The 17,892-nt window shown below is 34.2% G+C and overlaps 2 protein-coding genes across 3 annotated transcripts; one reads left to right on the top strand and one right to left on the bottom strand.

The window, feature by feature from the left end:
* Nucleotides 1-3,845: 3,845 nt before the first annotated feature.
* LOC108323810 (uncharacterized protein At4g19900) lies at nucleotides 3,846-7,609 on the top strand. The gene is made up of 5 exons (XM_017556571.2): nucleotides 3,846-5,204; nucleotides 5,293-5,442; nucleotides 5,684-5,818; nucleotides 6,795-6,989; nucleotides 7,160-7,609. Exons 1-5 carry the CDS (start codon nucleotides 4,036-4,038, stop codon nucleotides 7,344-7,346), a joined length of 1,836 nt encoding a protein of 611 aa, XP_017412060.1. The 5' UTR covers nucleotides 3,846-4,035; the 3' UTR covers nucleotides 7,347-7,609.
* Nucleotides 7,610-7,648: 39 nt separating this feature from the next.
* Nucleotides 7,649-15,248, bottom strand: LOC108327722 (TMV resistance protein N). 2 transcript variants are annotated; one of them, XR_008249024.1, is made up of 5 exons: nucleotides 14,497-15,248; nucleotides 13,035-14,127; nucleotides 12,641-12,937; nucleotides 10,355-12,563; nucleotides 7,649-8,133 (listed from the first exon to the last, which is right to left on the bottom strand). XR_008249024.1 is itself a non-coding variant. In XM_017561417.2 (4 exons), the coding sequence occupies exons 1-4, from the start codon at nucleotides 15,084-15,086 to the stop codon at nucleotides 10,509-10,511; spliced, it is 4,035 nt and encodes a 1,344-aa protein (XP_017416906.2). In that variant the 5' UTR covers nucleotides 15,087-15,248; the 3' UTR covers nucleotides 10,096-10,508. The 2 variants fall into 2 exon arrangements, 1 of the variants encoding a protein (XP_017416906.2); XM_017561417.2 differs by lacking the exon at nucleotides 7,649-8,133 and having other exon boundaries at nucleotides 10,096-12,563.
* Nucleotides 15,249-17,892: the final 2,644 nt, after the last annotated feature.

A 17,892-nucleotide genomic window follows, 5' to 3' on the forward strand; every position in this document is an offset into this window, starting at 1 on the left:
GATTCTTCTATCTCCATATTTCTCCTCTTTACGGTATGATATGCGACCTAGGAACAATCTAGTGTCATGGGTTACCAAATCCTAGTTCCTTCAATTTTTTTTTCTTTCTAAAATCATGGTTTCCTAATATACAATACCATGTATACATAGACTTTTAGTTTGATAATTATTTTATTTGTTGTTTGAGAAAAAAAGTTGTCAAATATACATGTTTAAAATATATCACTTAAAAGGTATTCATGTGTTCGTCACTAAATGACTTTGGATTTACTTTTTTTTATTTATTTATCAAGAATTCATGACAGATGAAATGGAGAATTTTAAGATGGTTTAAGCTCAAGATTAAAGTAATAGAATGATAACATACAAGTTAAAGAAAAAATTTCACATAAAAATAAATATTACTAATTTCATGAATTTTACAAGTCCTTAAATTTGAAATATGATTTACATATTACTTTTGAATTATTAAGTTATATATTAGTGATAAATTATTTATTTTATTTTATTTTGCCACTCAGTGTGTTAATCTCATTTAGTAATATTATGTGTTTAAAAGTAGTTGGTATAACATGTTTTCCTTTTGATATAACCTTCTAAAGTTGTTTAGTGAAATTTTTGGTTTTTGTTTTAGCAATTTGAAAATTATGAAAGTGATGTAATTCTTTTAAAAAATCCCACAGGCAAGTTATGCAAAGTTAAGGTGATTTCATGACGAAGAAGTTGTGTTATTAAAGCATGATTTCAATTAAATTGAATTGGAATCATGACACAGACTTTGGTATATAAGTAGAAGTCGTCAAAACTTCACACAATTTTGATTAAAATCAAACATTATATGAAGCAAAGTCATGTCAATATTATACAACTTTAATAATTTTATCTATAATATAAAAGTCGTAAAATAATGACACGACTTCATTGTTTAGTTGATAATTTTTATTTTTCCTTTTTTCCCCTTATATTATCTAGTAAAAAGAAGGTCAATAATTACTATACGTCCAAGTCTCCCAATAAAGCAAATCAGTACAACATTGAATAATCCAACCATACATACAAATATCTTAATGACAACCATTGCGAATCTCCATGAAATTGAAGTTGTGAAAACATACTACGCCTTCTATATTATTAACAATACACTGAAGTCGTGTCATTATTACTATGACTTTTATATTATAAATAAAATTATTGAAGTTGTGCCATGTTGTCACGACTTTGCTTTGTAGAATGATTAACTTTAATCAAAATCGTGTGAAATTTTGAGTACATCTACTTATACATTAAAGTTGTCATAGTATGTCACGACTTCAACTTAATTTAATTGAAGTCGTGTATGAATGACATGACTTCTTGATCAATAAGTTGTCCCAACTTTGCATGACTTGTCTTGGGTGGATTTTCTTTTAAAATTGCACCACTTTCGTAATTTTCAATTTGAATTTCACCACAATAGTAAAAAAGATGAAATCTTTGTATATTTTTTAAATACATTAATACATATAGAATTTTATACTTGAGTACGATAAGATGAATGTGTACAACACTTTTTATTTTTCACTAAAAAAAAGCTCATTACCTACAACAAAAATTCATAGGTAAGGTAAAATCTCTATAGGTAACACAATATAATCTATAGTTTACTCACGTACAAAAATCTATAGGTAAAATGATTGTAGGTAACATTACTTACAAATTTATTCGTAGATAATTACTTACGGATAAATCCGTATGTAATGTGTTTGTCTGAAGTACCTGAAAAACACCAGAAGAGGGTTGAATAGTGTTTTCGGAAAACGTTTTTCGCAACCATTATAATATAGCACATTATCAAACGTGTGAATTATTCTTTTGAAAACATAGACACTCGACTTGAAATATATTGACATACTTTGATAAGGTTGTCGTGCTATTCAAAATGTTTCTACTATAATGTTTTGTAAGAACTTCTTTTAAAGACAAATGATCGTTTAGCTTGGAAGTTCTTGTATTTTGAAATATAAAGCTCAACTGCAGGTTTTTGAAGAGGATCGTTTAGTAAAGAGAAGAGAAAATAACACAAGAGATTTTATACTAGTTCGCTCCAACTAAGCTACGTCTAGTCTCCTTCACAGTTGGTTCCACTATAATCTTCACATGATTACAAATGAGTATTAACACCACTCTTGGTACTTAGTTACCTCGCTGAGATTTCCTCTAAGTATTAACACCACTCGTGGGACTCGACACCCTGTCGAGATTTCCTTTGAGTATCACACCACTCTTGGTACTAGACTACCGCTCCTAGATTCCTCAACTCAAAAGAGTTCAATTGTAAGTATTTTAACCATGCCACATGGATATCAATGCCCATTTGTGTAACACAACAACATACATGTAATGGTATATTAACCATGTTATCTGTTATATCTCACCTCCAGAATCATTTAACGATTATGTTAGTCACCTACCTTCAACAACTTTTTGGTATTTTCTTTCATCTTAATTGCCTTTTCTTATTATAGTATAACACACTAGAGGAATCTACCCAACCTCCACCACAAAGTACTTATCAACATGTATGGTCTTCTTCATAATCTCAACAACCTCACTACTAGTCATCTGGTCAGTCTAGTTTTCAACAATCACCTTTTCCCTCATACATAGATGCCCAACAACAAATGTCTTCTCACAAACTTCATTCCAACAAGTTCCCTACACATACAACATTTTTTCCTTCCTAATCATATATTTTTCCTAGTTCTACACAAAATCTATTTGCAACTTCATCATCAACACTTCCATTTGCATATCATCCCACATCCTTCGTGTCATATTATCAACTTACAATGCGGCCACAAATGCCACACGATATTAACCAAAGAGAAAGAACATGAAGATAATGATGTCAAAGATCCACTTCAGTCTCCTTAAATAAAATCTAAACGACAATAAAAAAGATATATTCATATAACGTCATCTCTTAAATACCTTTTTCATCACTTTGTAATGAAAAAATTATCATAAACATGTTTTAGTATTTATATTTCAGATTTACTTTCTATAATTTATTTTTTTACTGAATTATATAACTACAAAAATATTTAATTTTTATTTAACCGTTGTAATTCCAAACGACTTCCTATTAAAAAACTCATACCAATATAACACGACTTAAGCACAATCTTATTAACACTAAAATCGTCTTATAATACTACGGATTTTTCATTTGATTTGTATGGTGAAATCTTGTTATAATATTACAACTTATTCATTTCATCTGCATGATTAAAGTTGTGCCATGGCCAATTTTGCTTTGTTCAATAATTAATTTTTAATCCAAGTCATGTAATTATCTAATGATTTGAGCTTATATACAAAAATTTTATCATTTTGGCATGACTTCAACTCAATTTAAATAAAGTAATGTGAGGCAAAACTAAAGTAAAAAAAAAAATTAAACATAGAATTTTGATTTATATATAGAGATTTTTTATGCAATCAAATGTTTAGATATATTATAAGTCAAACAATAAAATATACTTTTTTTTTTCAAATTCTACTTTTGAATGTTATTAATATTTTATTTTCGTTAAAAAACAGTCAATATAATTACTATTTCGAATGATAAAATTGTTATTATAATAATATGTGGTGCAAATAATAAATGACATTCTATCATTTCAACTAAACTTGTTGACAGAAAAAAAAGATAGACATTGAAACATTAACATCAAATAGCGTCACACTATAACCAATTTATAATCAAAATGTAAGATAAAATTAAAAAAATTAAAATCCTGAGACAAAATTTAAAAGTTCATAGTATGAGTTAGAAAAAAACAAAAAACGACGTTGAACTAATAAAATATGAAGTGATTAACCCTGTATGTGAAAAACCCAGATTGGTATCGTCAATCTGTATAAGACTGTCCAAATAATTAAACGTGATTTCTCGTTTTCAAAGACGAGAGTGAAGATATTTAGACTGCAATAGACTCAAACAACAATGTGCTTTATCCTTCGCATTTCACATAGATCGTGGAATTGAGTCAAATGCTACGATCTCGGCGGCGCTCCCCTTACGGCGCCTACCTCTGCGCCGTCATCTCCGCCCTGCTCCTCCTCCTCTCCGTCTCCCTCCTCTACTCCCGCCTATCCCGCTCCCACCCTCACTCCGACCATCTCCCCCGCCCCTCCTTCTCCCACTCCGCCGACCTCTCCGCCGCCGATGACCCCATCGACGAGGTCGACTTCGTGGACGAAACCCTAGACCCTCCTTCTCTCCGCCTCAACCCTTCTCCCCGTTACTACTTCGACCCCCTTACTGCCTCCATTCGCCGGTCCTTCCTCTCCCCTCCCTCCCTTCGCCAATCGCGCACCGACGACGACTTACCCCTCCGATCCTTCTCTGACCACGACCCCTCCAAGACCGCCTTCGCCTCCGATGACGTCCCCGTCGATGACGCTGTCAGGAACATGGCCACCCGCGTCACCACAATCGAGGACGCGCTGCTACTAAAAAACTCTCCCCTCAGGGACGGCTGGGGCGACTGGTTCGACAAGAAAAGCGTGTTTCTCAGGAAAGATAGAATGTTCAGATCCAACTTCGATTTGTTGAACCCCCTGAACAACCCCTTGCTTCAGGATCCCGACGCTGTCGGCACCACCGGGCTCACCAGGGGCGACCGCACTGTCCAAAAGTGGTGGATCCACGAGTTCAAGAAAGTCCCCTTCCCTAGTAACAAGAAGGTTCCACTTAACATCAATGTGCTACCCACTCCAGTCACCAAAGTTGGCGCAGAACGCAAAACTTTGAACCATAACACCATCACTAACAACAATAATAATGAACATGGGATTATTCAGGAAGTTATGAATTCAGGTGCCAATGGTGGTGAATCAAGCATTCAGAAGGATGCAAATGTCATTGGTGCTGGGGTTCAGCCTAGGAAGGATCATATATATGCGGATGGGGATACTTGGGGGTACTATCCTGGGTTGCGGTTGCGATTGCCATTCAACGACTTCATGGATGCGTTTTTCAGGGTGGGGAAATGTGTTACCAGGGTGTTTATGGTGTGGAATTCGCCTCCTTGGACGTACACTGTCCGGCACCAGCGTGGCCTCGAGAGTTTGCTCTTTCATCACCCTGCTGCTTGTGTTGTTGTGTTCTCTGAGACGGTTGAGCTTGATTTCTTCAAAGAGAGCTTTGTTAAGGATGGGTAATTGTTGCCTCTCTTGGTCTAGCTTTTGCTTCCTTGCCGTGCAAGTTACCGTGTTTTTTTAATTTTAAGGACTTACTTTTACCAGTTACAAAGTTGCTGTTGCTATGCCAAATCTCGACGAGTTGCTGAAGGATACGCCTGCTCACATTTTTGCTTCTGTGTGGTTTGAATGGAAGAAGACAGAGTTCTATTCCACTCATTACAGTGAGCTTATCCGCCTAGCTGCTCTGTACAAGTAGGTTTTCATGGTTGTCTTGGCTATTAGGTGGTTTGCTATATGCTTATATTTGTATAATAATTTGGTGAAGTATTCGACTTGCTGAGAGTGTTCAGTTCAGTTTTGCTATGTGTGTCTATATATATATATTTGAACTAGGCTGTGAGCTGACTGTTTCGGATGTTTTTTTTTTTGTGGGAAATAAGAGTAAGGATCAATGATGGCAATGCTTTTTTGTTTTTTTTTATTGTTTTATCAGGTATGGTGGGATCTATCTGGACTCAGATATCATTGTTTTGAAGCCAATTTCTCTTCTTAATAATTGTGTTGGTATGGAGGATCGTGGTGCTGGAAGTGCTTTGAATGGTGCTGTGATGGCTTTTCAAAGGCACAGGTATTGTTTCCATGCTCTCTATATTTGCAGAATATTTTCATTTTCTATATAAATGATTTTCAAGGATGCTACTGAAGTGAGGGTAATCTCATAAGTGTCCTTATTCTGTCATGGACTGCCTACGTTAATTCAAGAGTTGTGGTGTTGTTTGTTCTCTTGCGTCTCAACGGGATAAGAGTTGGTTGTAGTTGGATACTCTTTCCGTAATATTTTTATGTGTTTAGTTGGTTATTCCGAATGAGAATTTCTTGAGAATGTGACAATTATGCTTGAGTATGAGAAATCATGACATGTGAACGTTTCTATCTTGTTCAATTTTATTGATGCCACCATAACTGTCATTTGGAGAAGCACAACTTTGTCTTTTGTTCGCCGCCTCTTTTATTTTTGAGTGCCCTTTCTTTGTGATTGGAACACTTCTGTTTCCTTCAGTACATAAGCATGGGTAGGAATTCCCTATCGAAATAGAGAATACAAGGATTATTTTACTGAAAATGAGCCGAAGAATGAAACAGAAGTGTTTCCCCTTCACATGAAATACAATGCCCTTAATGTCCTCTATACCCTTGTTTCCCCTTATTTATTGAATTAGGTTATCTTGTTGCTGAAGTCTTAACTTCGCTCCTGGCTTTGGAAAGGCTCACTTGGGCTCACTGATTCCAATCAACCAATGCTGCAAGTGCGTGCAGTTGGCAGTCCACTTCTATTTAACCTCCTTTAACTAGCTCCCTAAAGTAGAATTCTGTTTATTATCATAAATACGGGGATGAATGGAAGGTGTAAGTCTTGTGTTCCGAATCCTTATTCGGGATATCTTGAACTTTTAGATACTACCACAAATTTCATTACAAATATGCATACATTTCAAATGTCATGACTAAATTTTTAGATTAATCTATAGACATTCTGAATTAAATGTATTTCTCTTTCCCTTTGTAATCATATTGAACTTTAAGGTTGACCGTTCGATACGCAGTTTGTTCATAAAGGAGTGCTTAGAAGAGTTCTATATGACGTACGATGATACCAGTCTGAGAGGGAATGGTGCTGATCTGTTGACAAGGGTTGCACAGAAATATTTGATAGAGGAGAATAAATCTGTCAAGGACTTGAAGTTGAAAGTAGAACCCTCTTATGTTTTCTTCCCTGTTGGTTCTCAGAACATATCAAGGTAAATTGACATTTGCCTCTATTGATTAGTATCGAGTAATAGAAATACACGTGTTTGCATTTTTCACTAGCCAGTTCTTTTGCTAGAGTCTAATTTGGAGAGTAATACTGCCTTGATTTTTTGTTTACTTTTTGTGCTTGAGTACCTTACCCTAATTAAACTGTAAACAGATACTTCATTGCACCGACAACAGAGACTGATAAAGCTCAACAAGATATGCTGCTTGAAAATATCCTGCACAATTCATTGACATTCCATTTCTGGAACAGCCTGACATTTTCTCTCGTCCCTGAACCAGATAGCCTTGTGTCTAGACTTTTTAATCATGCATGTATCCGATGCCTGGAATTACTATGATTGTCAACTTCCACCAATTTTGTCTCGAGATTCCATTCAGATTACAGTCCAGAAAATATCGGCAGGGTCTTGTCCATGCAGTTGTACAATTTTATTGTATGTTAGTGAATCACTGGGAAGTCCACGACTAAAAGATAGGTAAGATATACAGAAAATTTTGTAAAGCAAAATATAATGATAATGTATTAGTATCTGAGTTTATAGGCTGTGAGAACATGTTATTTATCATTTCTTAATTTTTTAATAAATTATTAATTTCTTGATGTGATATTGCGCTTTACGATTCAAGACATTGGAACTATCTTTAGCTATTACTTGTTTGAAGAGAAACTCTATCATTAGGTGATTTCACGTGAGTTCTACATAAAAAAGAGAATGGGCAAATTTTTTAAGCGAGAGTATAGTGAAATTTGTTTGATAATAAAATGTCCAATTAGCATTATTTAACACTATTGAGTCATTAAATCGATCGAGTAATGGTTAACGTTACTTGAATGAATTATTAGGTCTTTAAGTTTGAAATTTCATCACAGGTTAATTTGCGCCAAAACGATGATTATGGGTTCAGCATAGTCCTTCATATTTATCTATGCACCTTCAAAATGTCAGATTACTCATTGCTGTAACGTAGAACGCACTGAAGATTTCATCCATATAAAAGGAAATAGAAAATGTATTTTCCTCATTAGGAACGCCAGAATATCCTTGTACATCTGACGACATTACTTTGTAACAGACTAACTGTTTTGGACCTCTGCAAGAATTGAGACACGTGGATAAAGTTCTCCTGAAAAATTACCTGTTAATTCAGCTTTACATTTGGCATATGGAAACTTAAAATAATAATTACTTGACATTTCCAAGGGCTTTTTTGTTAGAAAATATATATTTTTTTAAAATAATTAACTAGTCAAAAATGGGTAGTTCTTTTATTTTTTTTTCATGTTATTGTTAGAAAACTATTCACTTATTTATATATATATATATATATATATATATATATATATATATATATATATATATATATATATATTTCTGAATATGTTTATGGTGTTTTTTTACACTCCATGTCAATCAGACACCTATAATTTATAGACTCAAATATTGATTTTTCATTTACAAAGTCAAACTCTACCATTAAGACATTTTTTATTTTTTGTTATTATCTAATAACCATTACATTAATCTATCGATCATTGTTCTCTAAAACTGACAAAACTTCTAAACATCGATTGACCTTTATCTTATGATCAATTGAGCTAAACTCATCTAACATCGAGTTATGTAGACACTATTTCGTGCTTCCATCACCGATTAACGAACTCTTGTTTCCACTTGTTGAACTCCTATTTTCTCTTGCCAACCTCTTAATCACATTTGTCGAACTCCTCTTCTCACTTGCCAGGCTAATGCCTTCAGCTGTTAGGCTCCTTCCTTCAATTTTCGGGCTCCCCAATTGCTTGGCCGACCTCTTCGGGCTTCTTGGCATCCAGAGAATTCCAATTTTTTCATCAGCTTTCTCAGTAAGGAGATTTGTCTCCTCCTTTCTTTCATCTCGACAATATTTTTCTATGTGACCATCTTACCATAACAATAACATTTGACCGATCTGCACTCATTTGTCATGCTTGTCACATTTATAGCATTCAACATTAGACTTACTTGAACAACCTCCTCGGTGTCTCCTTTTTCCACGGCCACACCAGTTTTGCTTACCGGTTTGCTCCTTATCATCTTCATAATCACTTCCACCATCACTTTGGCCACAACCTCCTTGTCCACGACCTCTTCCTCCAGGACCATCTCAAGCTCGAGTGTTCCGAGCTCCTCCCTTCAGATCAAGTGTTGTCTGAAGTACCTGATCAAGTGGCTCAAACAACGTTCTCCTCTACTGCTCGTGTGCCTCCAAAGACCCAACAAGCTCTTCAACTGAGAGCATGGTCAAGTCCTTGGACTCTTTAATTGAACACACAATATTCTCGAAGTCCTTAGTCAATGACCTTAGGATCTTCTCCATAATACAACTGACAGACACCTCCTCCCTATTTCTTCCGAGTTGATTCGCTACCGCCTCCACTCGAGATATATACTCAACCACTCTTTCTCTACTCTCCATTCTCAGACTCTCAAACTCGCCCATGAGAGTTTGAAGTCTAACTTGTTTTACACTATTATCACCTTTGTAAACTTTCTCAAGAATCTGTCACGCTTCTCTTGAAGATTTAGCATTCACTATCTTCTTAAAGCCAGATTCATCAATAACTCGGTACAATATGTACAAGGCTGATTGATCATTTACTCGTGATTTTCTTAATGCGACAACTTGGGCCACTGTTTGCTCTACATCTTCCGTGAGCTCTTCGTAGTCATTCGCAACAACAGCCTACACGTCTTGGGATCTTAGAAAAGCTCTCATCTTCACACTTAAATTGCCAAAGTTGACTTTCTTTGTCAATTGAGGCAAATACACACTATTTGCTAAGTTGACCATCTCTCACTATCTTTTTCTCACTCCTACACTTAAGCTCTCTCAGCTCTAATGTCAATTTGTTAGAAAATGACACTTACATATTTATGAATATGCTTATGATGCTTTTCTACACTATGTGTTTATCATATGCTTACAATGTATAGAATCACATATTGACTTTTCATCTACAAAATCATAAACTCTACGACACTATTTATTTTCTATTATTGTCTAATAACCATTACATCCGACTCTTGCACTTTAAAATAACAAAACTCCTAAACAAATGAATAACTCATTTAATCTTATTAGATTTAAGTTTAACCTAACAGTTATCAGGCCATCATCATTCACAATATCATTCATTCATTTGTGACACATTATGAATGGTGATAACAAATAGAAAAAGGTTTTAAGTGGTACTTTTTTATTTTTTTTTTCCCTCATATCAGGAGCTGCAATGGTATCAAATTGAAACTTTAAGATACTAATGGATGCATGAAAAACAAGGTTTCCAGCAGATTTTAGAGTTACCTACCTATGGTTTCAAGATGTACTCTTTTTCTCAGCTCAGCGACCACTGGATTTAAATAAAACCTTTGCTTTGGTTCGCTTCAGGTTATTCCCCTGGTTCTTTCTCATCTCAGTTAATATATCTCTTGACAATCCTAGTTACACTTTGATACTCCCTTCTATTCAGGTTGCAGTTCACTTTCTATGTGAAGCCTTTCAGTATTTGCGATCAAAAGAGGTCTGACCCCGCACTTCTTAACAATGTCCAACCTTTGAGATGGACCCTTGAATTTAAAGATTACTCTGAGTCTTAAGTCATTGGCATCATAGTACAAGCTTAAATCCTTGAAATCTTGTAATATGGAGGCATTAAAAGAGGGATAGTAGCATATAAATATATGATCTGAATTAAAACCTCTTGGGACCTGCATTACAGTTGTGCAATGTCCAAGAAAGGGAACACTGGGGTCAGAGTAGGAGGCAGATTTTACAAAGTGATAACAATTGATATCTGGATCATACCCTTCATTACTGTTCCGTTGGAAACCACCAATTACAAGGCACAGAGCAAATCCTAAGAACATCGAGTCAACGAACCACTCAAGAGGAATTTCCATGTCCAGTGAAGAATTTGTTGATTGGTGGCTGAACCAGTCTGGGATTTCAGTTCCTGGCAAACAAATAGAAATAAGAGGACCAAGAGGTGTTCTTTCTTTCAAAGAAGTAAAAGCTGCCTCAAAGGGTGCATCTGCAATGATGTTGTTGCGCGACTTTTGGTCTAAGTTTATGCAATTCCAATAGAATGTATACCTATCTTCTATTAAGATATTCTTTGTACTTCGAATAATCTTAAGTGATGTGCAGTCAGCTGCACACAATGATTGCAGGCACTGTGGAAGCTCTGGTAGAGCCTTGAGCTTCTTGCACTCAATTAAGGTGATCTTTCGCAAGTGAACTAGATCTCTGATGCTTGTTGGCAAGCTTTCAATGTCACATCCACTTACAAACAAATCTTCCAAATTTGGTGGAAGCTCTGGTAAATACTGCAGCCTCGTGCACTTTGTGAAGGCTAGTTTCCTCATATGTGAAAGATTTTTAATGCTTTCAGGTATGAACTTAATATTGCTTTCACTTAGTGAAAATTCTTCCAAGAATGGTGGAAGCTCTGGTAGAGAATGAAACATTTTCCACTTAACCTGAGGAAACATCTGTAGTTGAGAAAGACCTTTCATGCTCACAAGGTGTGGATCAACTTTACTTTCAGTGAGTAATGGAGCTTTCAAAGATGGTGGAAGATCCTGTGGAGTCAAAAGCTTCTTGTGGTTAATTAGGGCAAGTTTTCTCAAATGAGAAAGATCTTTGATACTTACAGGTAAGCACACAATATTACTTTCATCTAAGGATAAGTCTTCCAAGGATGGTGGAAGGCTTGGTAATGACCGCAGTTTCTTGCACTCAGTCAAGGTAAGTTTTTTTAGACTAGGAAGATCTTTGATGCTTGCAGGTAAATTCTCAACAGTGCTTCCTTTTAGTGATAAATCTGCTAAGGATGACAAAGTCCATAGTTCATCCATATTTGGCCTTTCAGAGGAGGATACGAGAGGTAAATCCTCAACTTTTGGTCTTTCAGGAAAGTTCACCAGTTTTTTACAGGAATGAAGAACCAAAGTATAAAGCTTGTTATTGCGCCAAACTGATGTTGGCAATTCTCTTATTGACGTGCCTCTCAAATTCAAGTATTCCATGCTCTCCGAAGTCACAGAAAACTCTTCGAGAATTGAACAATCTCTCAGATTGAGTCTTTGAAGAGATTTTAAGTGAATCTTGCTTGTAAGACTCTTGAGTTTGTTGCAGGATTCCAGATTCAAGTAAACAAGCTTGTTCAGATGCTGCCAAACAGACTCTGGGAAATCTGCTATTTTTGTTTCTCTCAAGTCTAGGCGTGTCATGTTCTCCGAAGTCAATGAAAACTCATCAAGACTAGAACAGCGTCTGAGAATGAACATTTCAAGAGAAGCTAAGTGAATGTTTCTTGGAAGACTCTTGAGACTCTTGCAGGATTCCAAGTTAAACAGAAGAAGCTTCTTGACATATTGGATGGATAAGGGAACATGAAGCAGACTTGTGCAATTAGAAACATCTATAGTTTCAAGATTTGGTGCCTGAGATAAATCTGGGAGATTAGTTAACTTTTTGCTGGCATGGAGGTTCATCTCTTTCAAGCTTGGAAGACACTGCAGCAGCAAAGAGTAAAAAGTTCTTTAGTAGCACAATCATGCAACTTGACCGGTTGAAAAGTGAAATAAATTACCTTGGTTCCATCCCAAAGTTTCTCAACGTGGCTTTCCATCATGGAAAGCACAACAAGGTTCTCAGGACAAAAAGTTGATGGCAGAGACTTGGAAGGGTATCCATCCCATTGTAGGTACATTAATTTATTAGGCAAGGATTGGAGACCTGAAGGAAGATGCAAATTGCATTTTCTACCCTTCCCCATATAGAATTTGAGAAATCTCATATTTATCATCCTTGAGAAAGTCTCACAGCTCAGCAGCAGGACTCTTATTTGAGACACATCTAAGATTATGCCTTCAACTGCTTCAGTTCCCTGATAAACAAATGTTACAATGTTAGGTAATAAAAAGTATCACACCTAAACAGATCTGCATCATTTTCAAAAGGGTAAGTCAGTTTATCTTTCTTACCCTGTTATTTTTCAACACATCATAGACTTCTTTAAGATCCCACAGTCGGCTGCGACTTCCAGGATCTTTGATAGATTCCTGATGAACAATTTCCCAACCCATTTCCTGTATCAATTCATGCATACACACGTCACCATCATCAGAAAAAGTAATAAGACCTTTTTCTAGAAGGATTTTTATACCAATATATGCATAGAAACCACAAATGTCGAGCAACCTTATAACATTTTCTTTATTTTCTCCTCGGAAAAAGCATGCAATGTCCAGGAACATGTTCTTTTGTTCATAATCTAATCCATCATAACTCCATCTCAAGACATTCTGAATTTCAGCATTAGGAACCTTCTTGAATTTTCTCATAGCATTGTCCCATTGCTGCTCATTTCTGGAATGGAGAACTGAACCTAAAACTTTTAAAGCCAATGGATTTCCATTTGCATGATCAACTGCCTGTTTAGACAGCATTTCAAAGCCCCTTTCAGGATAAGTTTTCCCGAAGGCCTTTAAACTAAAAAGCCTAACAGCATGATCAAGGGACAATCCCTTAACCTCATAGATTGCATCTACCCCTTTGCTAAGGACATGCTTGTCTCTTGTAGTGACAATGACCCTACTCCCAGATCCCAAGCAATCATGTTGTGCAGCAAGATCTTCGAGTTTCTTTGGATCGTCCACATCATCAAGTACTATCAAAACCTTTTTCTGTCTAAGCCTCTTCATAACAAACGTAGATCTCACTTTGGAAGTGCTTATACGGGGATTCACATCTTCTAATATCTCAGAAAGAAGTTTATTGCGCAAATAATCAAGTCCTTGCTTTTCATGTTCTGCCATTACATTTGCCAAGAAGCAACTAGCTTCAAATTGAGATGATAATTTGTCAAATAAAGCTCTCGCAATGGTTGTCTTACCTAGTCCACCCATTCCCCAAATTCCAATTATGCGAACTTCTTTTGACCTTAGTCTTAATAATGATTCAATAGGAGCAAGATTTTGATCAATTCCAACAAGTGTTTTTACTTCAGTGGGATACATATGGTTTAGTTTTTGCATAACGTCTTTGACAATTTCCTGAATGAGTTCATTCTCCGTCCTAATATGCAGAGAAAGAATATTTACATATATAAGGTGAAATGTGCATCACAACATGAAACAAAATGTAATCACATAGTTACTTACGTTAAACAAGTGCTTTACAGTATGTTTAGAATTGAAAAAATGTAATTCATCTTCACATAACATTGATTTGACTTATGATCTGAGAAATTCTATACTACCGTTTGAAAAATTGAAGGACTGTGTTACTGTTACTGAAAAACTCTCCCCCACTATTTGTCCAAACTCCTACATTATTGATTTATCTGGTTAGCATAGTAACTCTAAATATAAACTTAATCAATCACTGTGTTTCAAGAAAGAAAACAAAAGGGGAGATTTCTAAAAGAAAAAGTATATATGTTACCTAAAATTCTTTGATTCCCACCCAACTATATCTGCCACTTCAGTGAGAGCAGCTTTCCATTTCTGCAACATGGCCATGTTTTGTTTGACATCTTCTTTATATTTTTGAAACGCCATTCCGTAAGTTCCTGTCTGCTTCCTTACATGGGAAGGGTCAATCTTATAGAAAACAGGTATCACAATGTGTTCTCCACGTTTCCTGAGTTGAAGTATTTTGGCGAGTTCACGCAAACACCACGTGGAGGAAGCATAGTACTTGGAGAGAACAACAAGAGAAACGTTGGAGTGTTTGATGGCTTCAAAAATAGAGGAAGAGATCATATCCCCTTTGTGAAACCTGTTATCTATGAAGGCTTGGATGTTCTTGTGCTGAAAGGCTGCATAGAGATGGCTTGTGAAGCTGTTGCGCGTGTCCTCACCTCTAAAACTGATGAAAACATCGTGTCTTTTAAGCCGTGCTGTAGAAGAGAAAGAAGAAGAAGAAGAAGAAGAAGATGATGAAGGCTCAGCTGAAATTTTAACCATTCTGGGTGGACATGAGCATGATGATTGTCTAAGTCTGCTGCTACTTTTGCTATCTCTACCTAGCATACTGCTACTAACTTTGACCGTTGTTTGAACAAGGTAAGGTTGCTATGTGCACTTGTTTTGTGGTTGTTATCTTCCAACAATTAACTTCTTGTCTTTGTGATCTTTGCATGAGTTTTGTTTTATGAAACCGCATTGTCCATGGTAAAAGAAAACATCATTTTGATAAATTACAAACAGTTAACAGAAAATGGAAGAGATCCATTAGGTCAAGGTCAACCATAGCATTTCAATTTGGAAACAAAACTACACTTTCCGAGTCCCAATTTTCCACTCTGCCTGTTGTATTGTTATTATTGGAAACGCTCTAATATTTATATTTAATTAAATCTGAAAAAAAATCTTCAAACATTGTATAAAGACAAAATATTTATAAAAACTTCATTGACTTGTCTTTTTGTTTAGTTGATTTATTCTCTTAAGTCTTTTGCCTTATCGTGTAACTTCATTGAACTACTTTTCTTACAGTTATAAATATCTGGCTTAATTAAATTTTAAGTTCTTTGTAAATTTACATATTCTTAATTATTTTTTTATTAATGTTTTAAATTATTGAGTAGTTAAAATGTTTATATTTTTAATTGATTCTTACTATTTAATTTTTCAGCTAATTGGATGACGCGATTGTTGTATAATGTTGTTATTTTATTTGTCTTTAAGGGTTAAAATAAATTTGACATTTTGTGAGTAATATAAAATGATATTACGTCAAATTACTTAATGTAAAATGAATGACTTTTGTTACTTTATCATTTTGTTTATTTGTCTTTATTAATAAATGTGAGTTTTTGTGGTTAATATAAAATGATTTTGCTGTTAATGAAAAATTACTAATGATTTTTATTACCTTTATTGAGAAAATGTTGGATAACAAAGATTGTCACATTAATTGTGGTGACTAAGATAGTCTATTGGTTGTTTTATACGATGACATGGAAGTCATTACCGATCCTAATGATTTTGTAATCCAATACATTTCCAATGAAATAAAAGTTAAGTCGTGGTTTTTACAGTGAACATTTTATATTTAATTATAAAATTTTACATATATTTATATGTGAAAACAAGTAAATATTATAAGAAGAATGACAAACCACATCACTAATTTAACGAAAAAAACCTAAACGACATATATTCCATTAAAAATTATACAATTTTTGAATATTCAATAGAAAAAAAAATAATAGATTCAATTGAAAATTAAAAAATTTATAAACAGAATTGAAACTTGGTTAAATCTAAACTTTTATTTTTATATTTAGAAATTTGATATAGAGTTTTGTTTCTCAAATATTTACTTTGTTAGTTTCATTATCTTGAATTATTAGTATTATTATTGGCTGATATATGATTTACCCCAGTCTATGGGTCAAGAGGTTGGGGATGATCATAGTTTGTAATTGATTCTAATTGTGGACCTTAGAACAATATTTGAAGTTTCAGTCATTTTTTACTTGATGTATACTTATATTTTTCAATTTATAAAAAATAGTTAATTGAGCTCTGTATGAAATCCAAATTAAGATTATGAACACGTCCCTGTCTTACTATATACAAATTTCTCGTAGAAAACGCGTTTACGAGAAGGATGTTAGTCTCTAACGCGCAACTAGACTTTTAGAAGTCTTCCAACATGAAACTGGATTAGGGTTAGTTTACATGCTAAATAATGCACAACTGTTAATTAAATATGATTTTCTAAAGAAAACATGTTGAATTTTATGTAAGCATATTCGTATACGCCGAATCACTTTTCACAAATATTTGTTAGAATTTACATACTATTTCCTCACAAAACGAGATTAATAGTGTTCTATACATAGGAAATCATGAGAACAAATGAGTTTGTCATCAATCAATAATTGATAATACTTTTAAGGTAACTATAATAAAATAGATAATTTGCAACTTAACTCTCTCTCTTTATGTTATATTAAACGATCTCATCTCAAATTTTAAAATAAATATTTACTTTTTTCACTGTGTTTGAGTAAAAAAAAAATTATAATTCTTAAAGATTAAACCAGTTTTGTTTCTTAAGTATTAAAACAAGAGTATCTAATAAGACAAGACCGCCTAGCAACTCGTGTTTTGAAGTTTAATAAATCATGTTTAAAGTTTAATAAACCATGTTTAAAGAAATAACGTCTAATAAAATGAACCGTATAAGATAAACATGTTAAACCATGTTCTTGTTCTTGAGTGTTAAAAAGATGATGACCGGTCTAATAAAAAGATATTTTATTTTCATTGTTTTATACATCGAAAATTTTAAGAACAAATGGGTTTGTCATCAATTGATAATACTAGAAAATTTGCAACTTAACTCTCCTAAATGATCTCATCTCTAATTTTAAAATAAATATTTACTTTTCCATTTTGAATAAAAAATTATAATTCTTAAAGATTAAACCAGTCTTTGTCTTAAGTATTAAGACAAGATTCTAATAAGACAAGATTATTTAGCAACTCCTGCTTTGAAGTTTAATGAATCATGTTTAAAGAAATAACGTCTAATAAAATGAATCGTATAAGATAAGTTTGCTAAACGCTATAATTATATAAATTTTATCTTAAACGCTCAACATTACTCTAAAAGTAGAAATTGTTTAAACGATAAGTACAATTAACTACCTTGTCTAAACACTTAATAACTTTTAATGTATCAAATGCATCTACGAATAATACTCTTTTGTATGTTGTATTGTGTTCTCTTTATTTGTGCTAATCACAAAAGTACAAAGTTTTTTTCAAAAGTTTTACATTGGATCAAAGGAACGTTAAGAGATAGACAGACATTGTACGAATG

Source organism: Vigna angularis, chromosome 1 (assembly GCF_016808095.1).
Source record: "Vigna angularis cultivar LongXiaoDou No.4 chromosome 1, ASM1680809v1, whole genome shotgun sequence".
NCBI lineage: Eukaryota > Viridiplantae > Streptophyta > Magnoliopsida > Fabales > Fabaceae > Vigna > Vigna angularis.

Coding starts and splice junctions, on each gene's coding strand:
- LOC108323810 (XM_017556571.2), top strand. CDS start 4,036: ATGCTACGATCTCGGCGGCGCTCCCCTTACGGCGCCTACCTCTGCGCC. Junction 5,819..6,794: donor ATGGCTTTTCAAAGGCACAG/GTATTGTTTCCA, acceptor TTCGATACGCAG/TTTGTTCATAAAGGAGTGCT. Junction 6,990..7,159: donor GGTTCTCAGAACATATCAAG/GTAAATTGACAT, acceptor AACTGTAAACAG/ATACTTCATTGCACCGACAA.
- LOC108327722 (XM_017561417.2), bottom strand. CDS start 15,086: ATGCTAGGTAGAGATAGCAAAAGTAGCAGCAGACTTAGACAATCATCA. Junction 14,128..14,496: donor TGGGAATCAAAGAATTTTAG/GTAACATATATA, acceptor TCTGCATATTAG/GACGGAGAATGAACTCATTC. Junction 12,564..12,640: donor AACTTTGGGATGGAACCAAG/GTAATTTATTTC, acceptor TTGCTGCTGCAG/TGTCTTCCAAGCTTGAAAGA.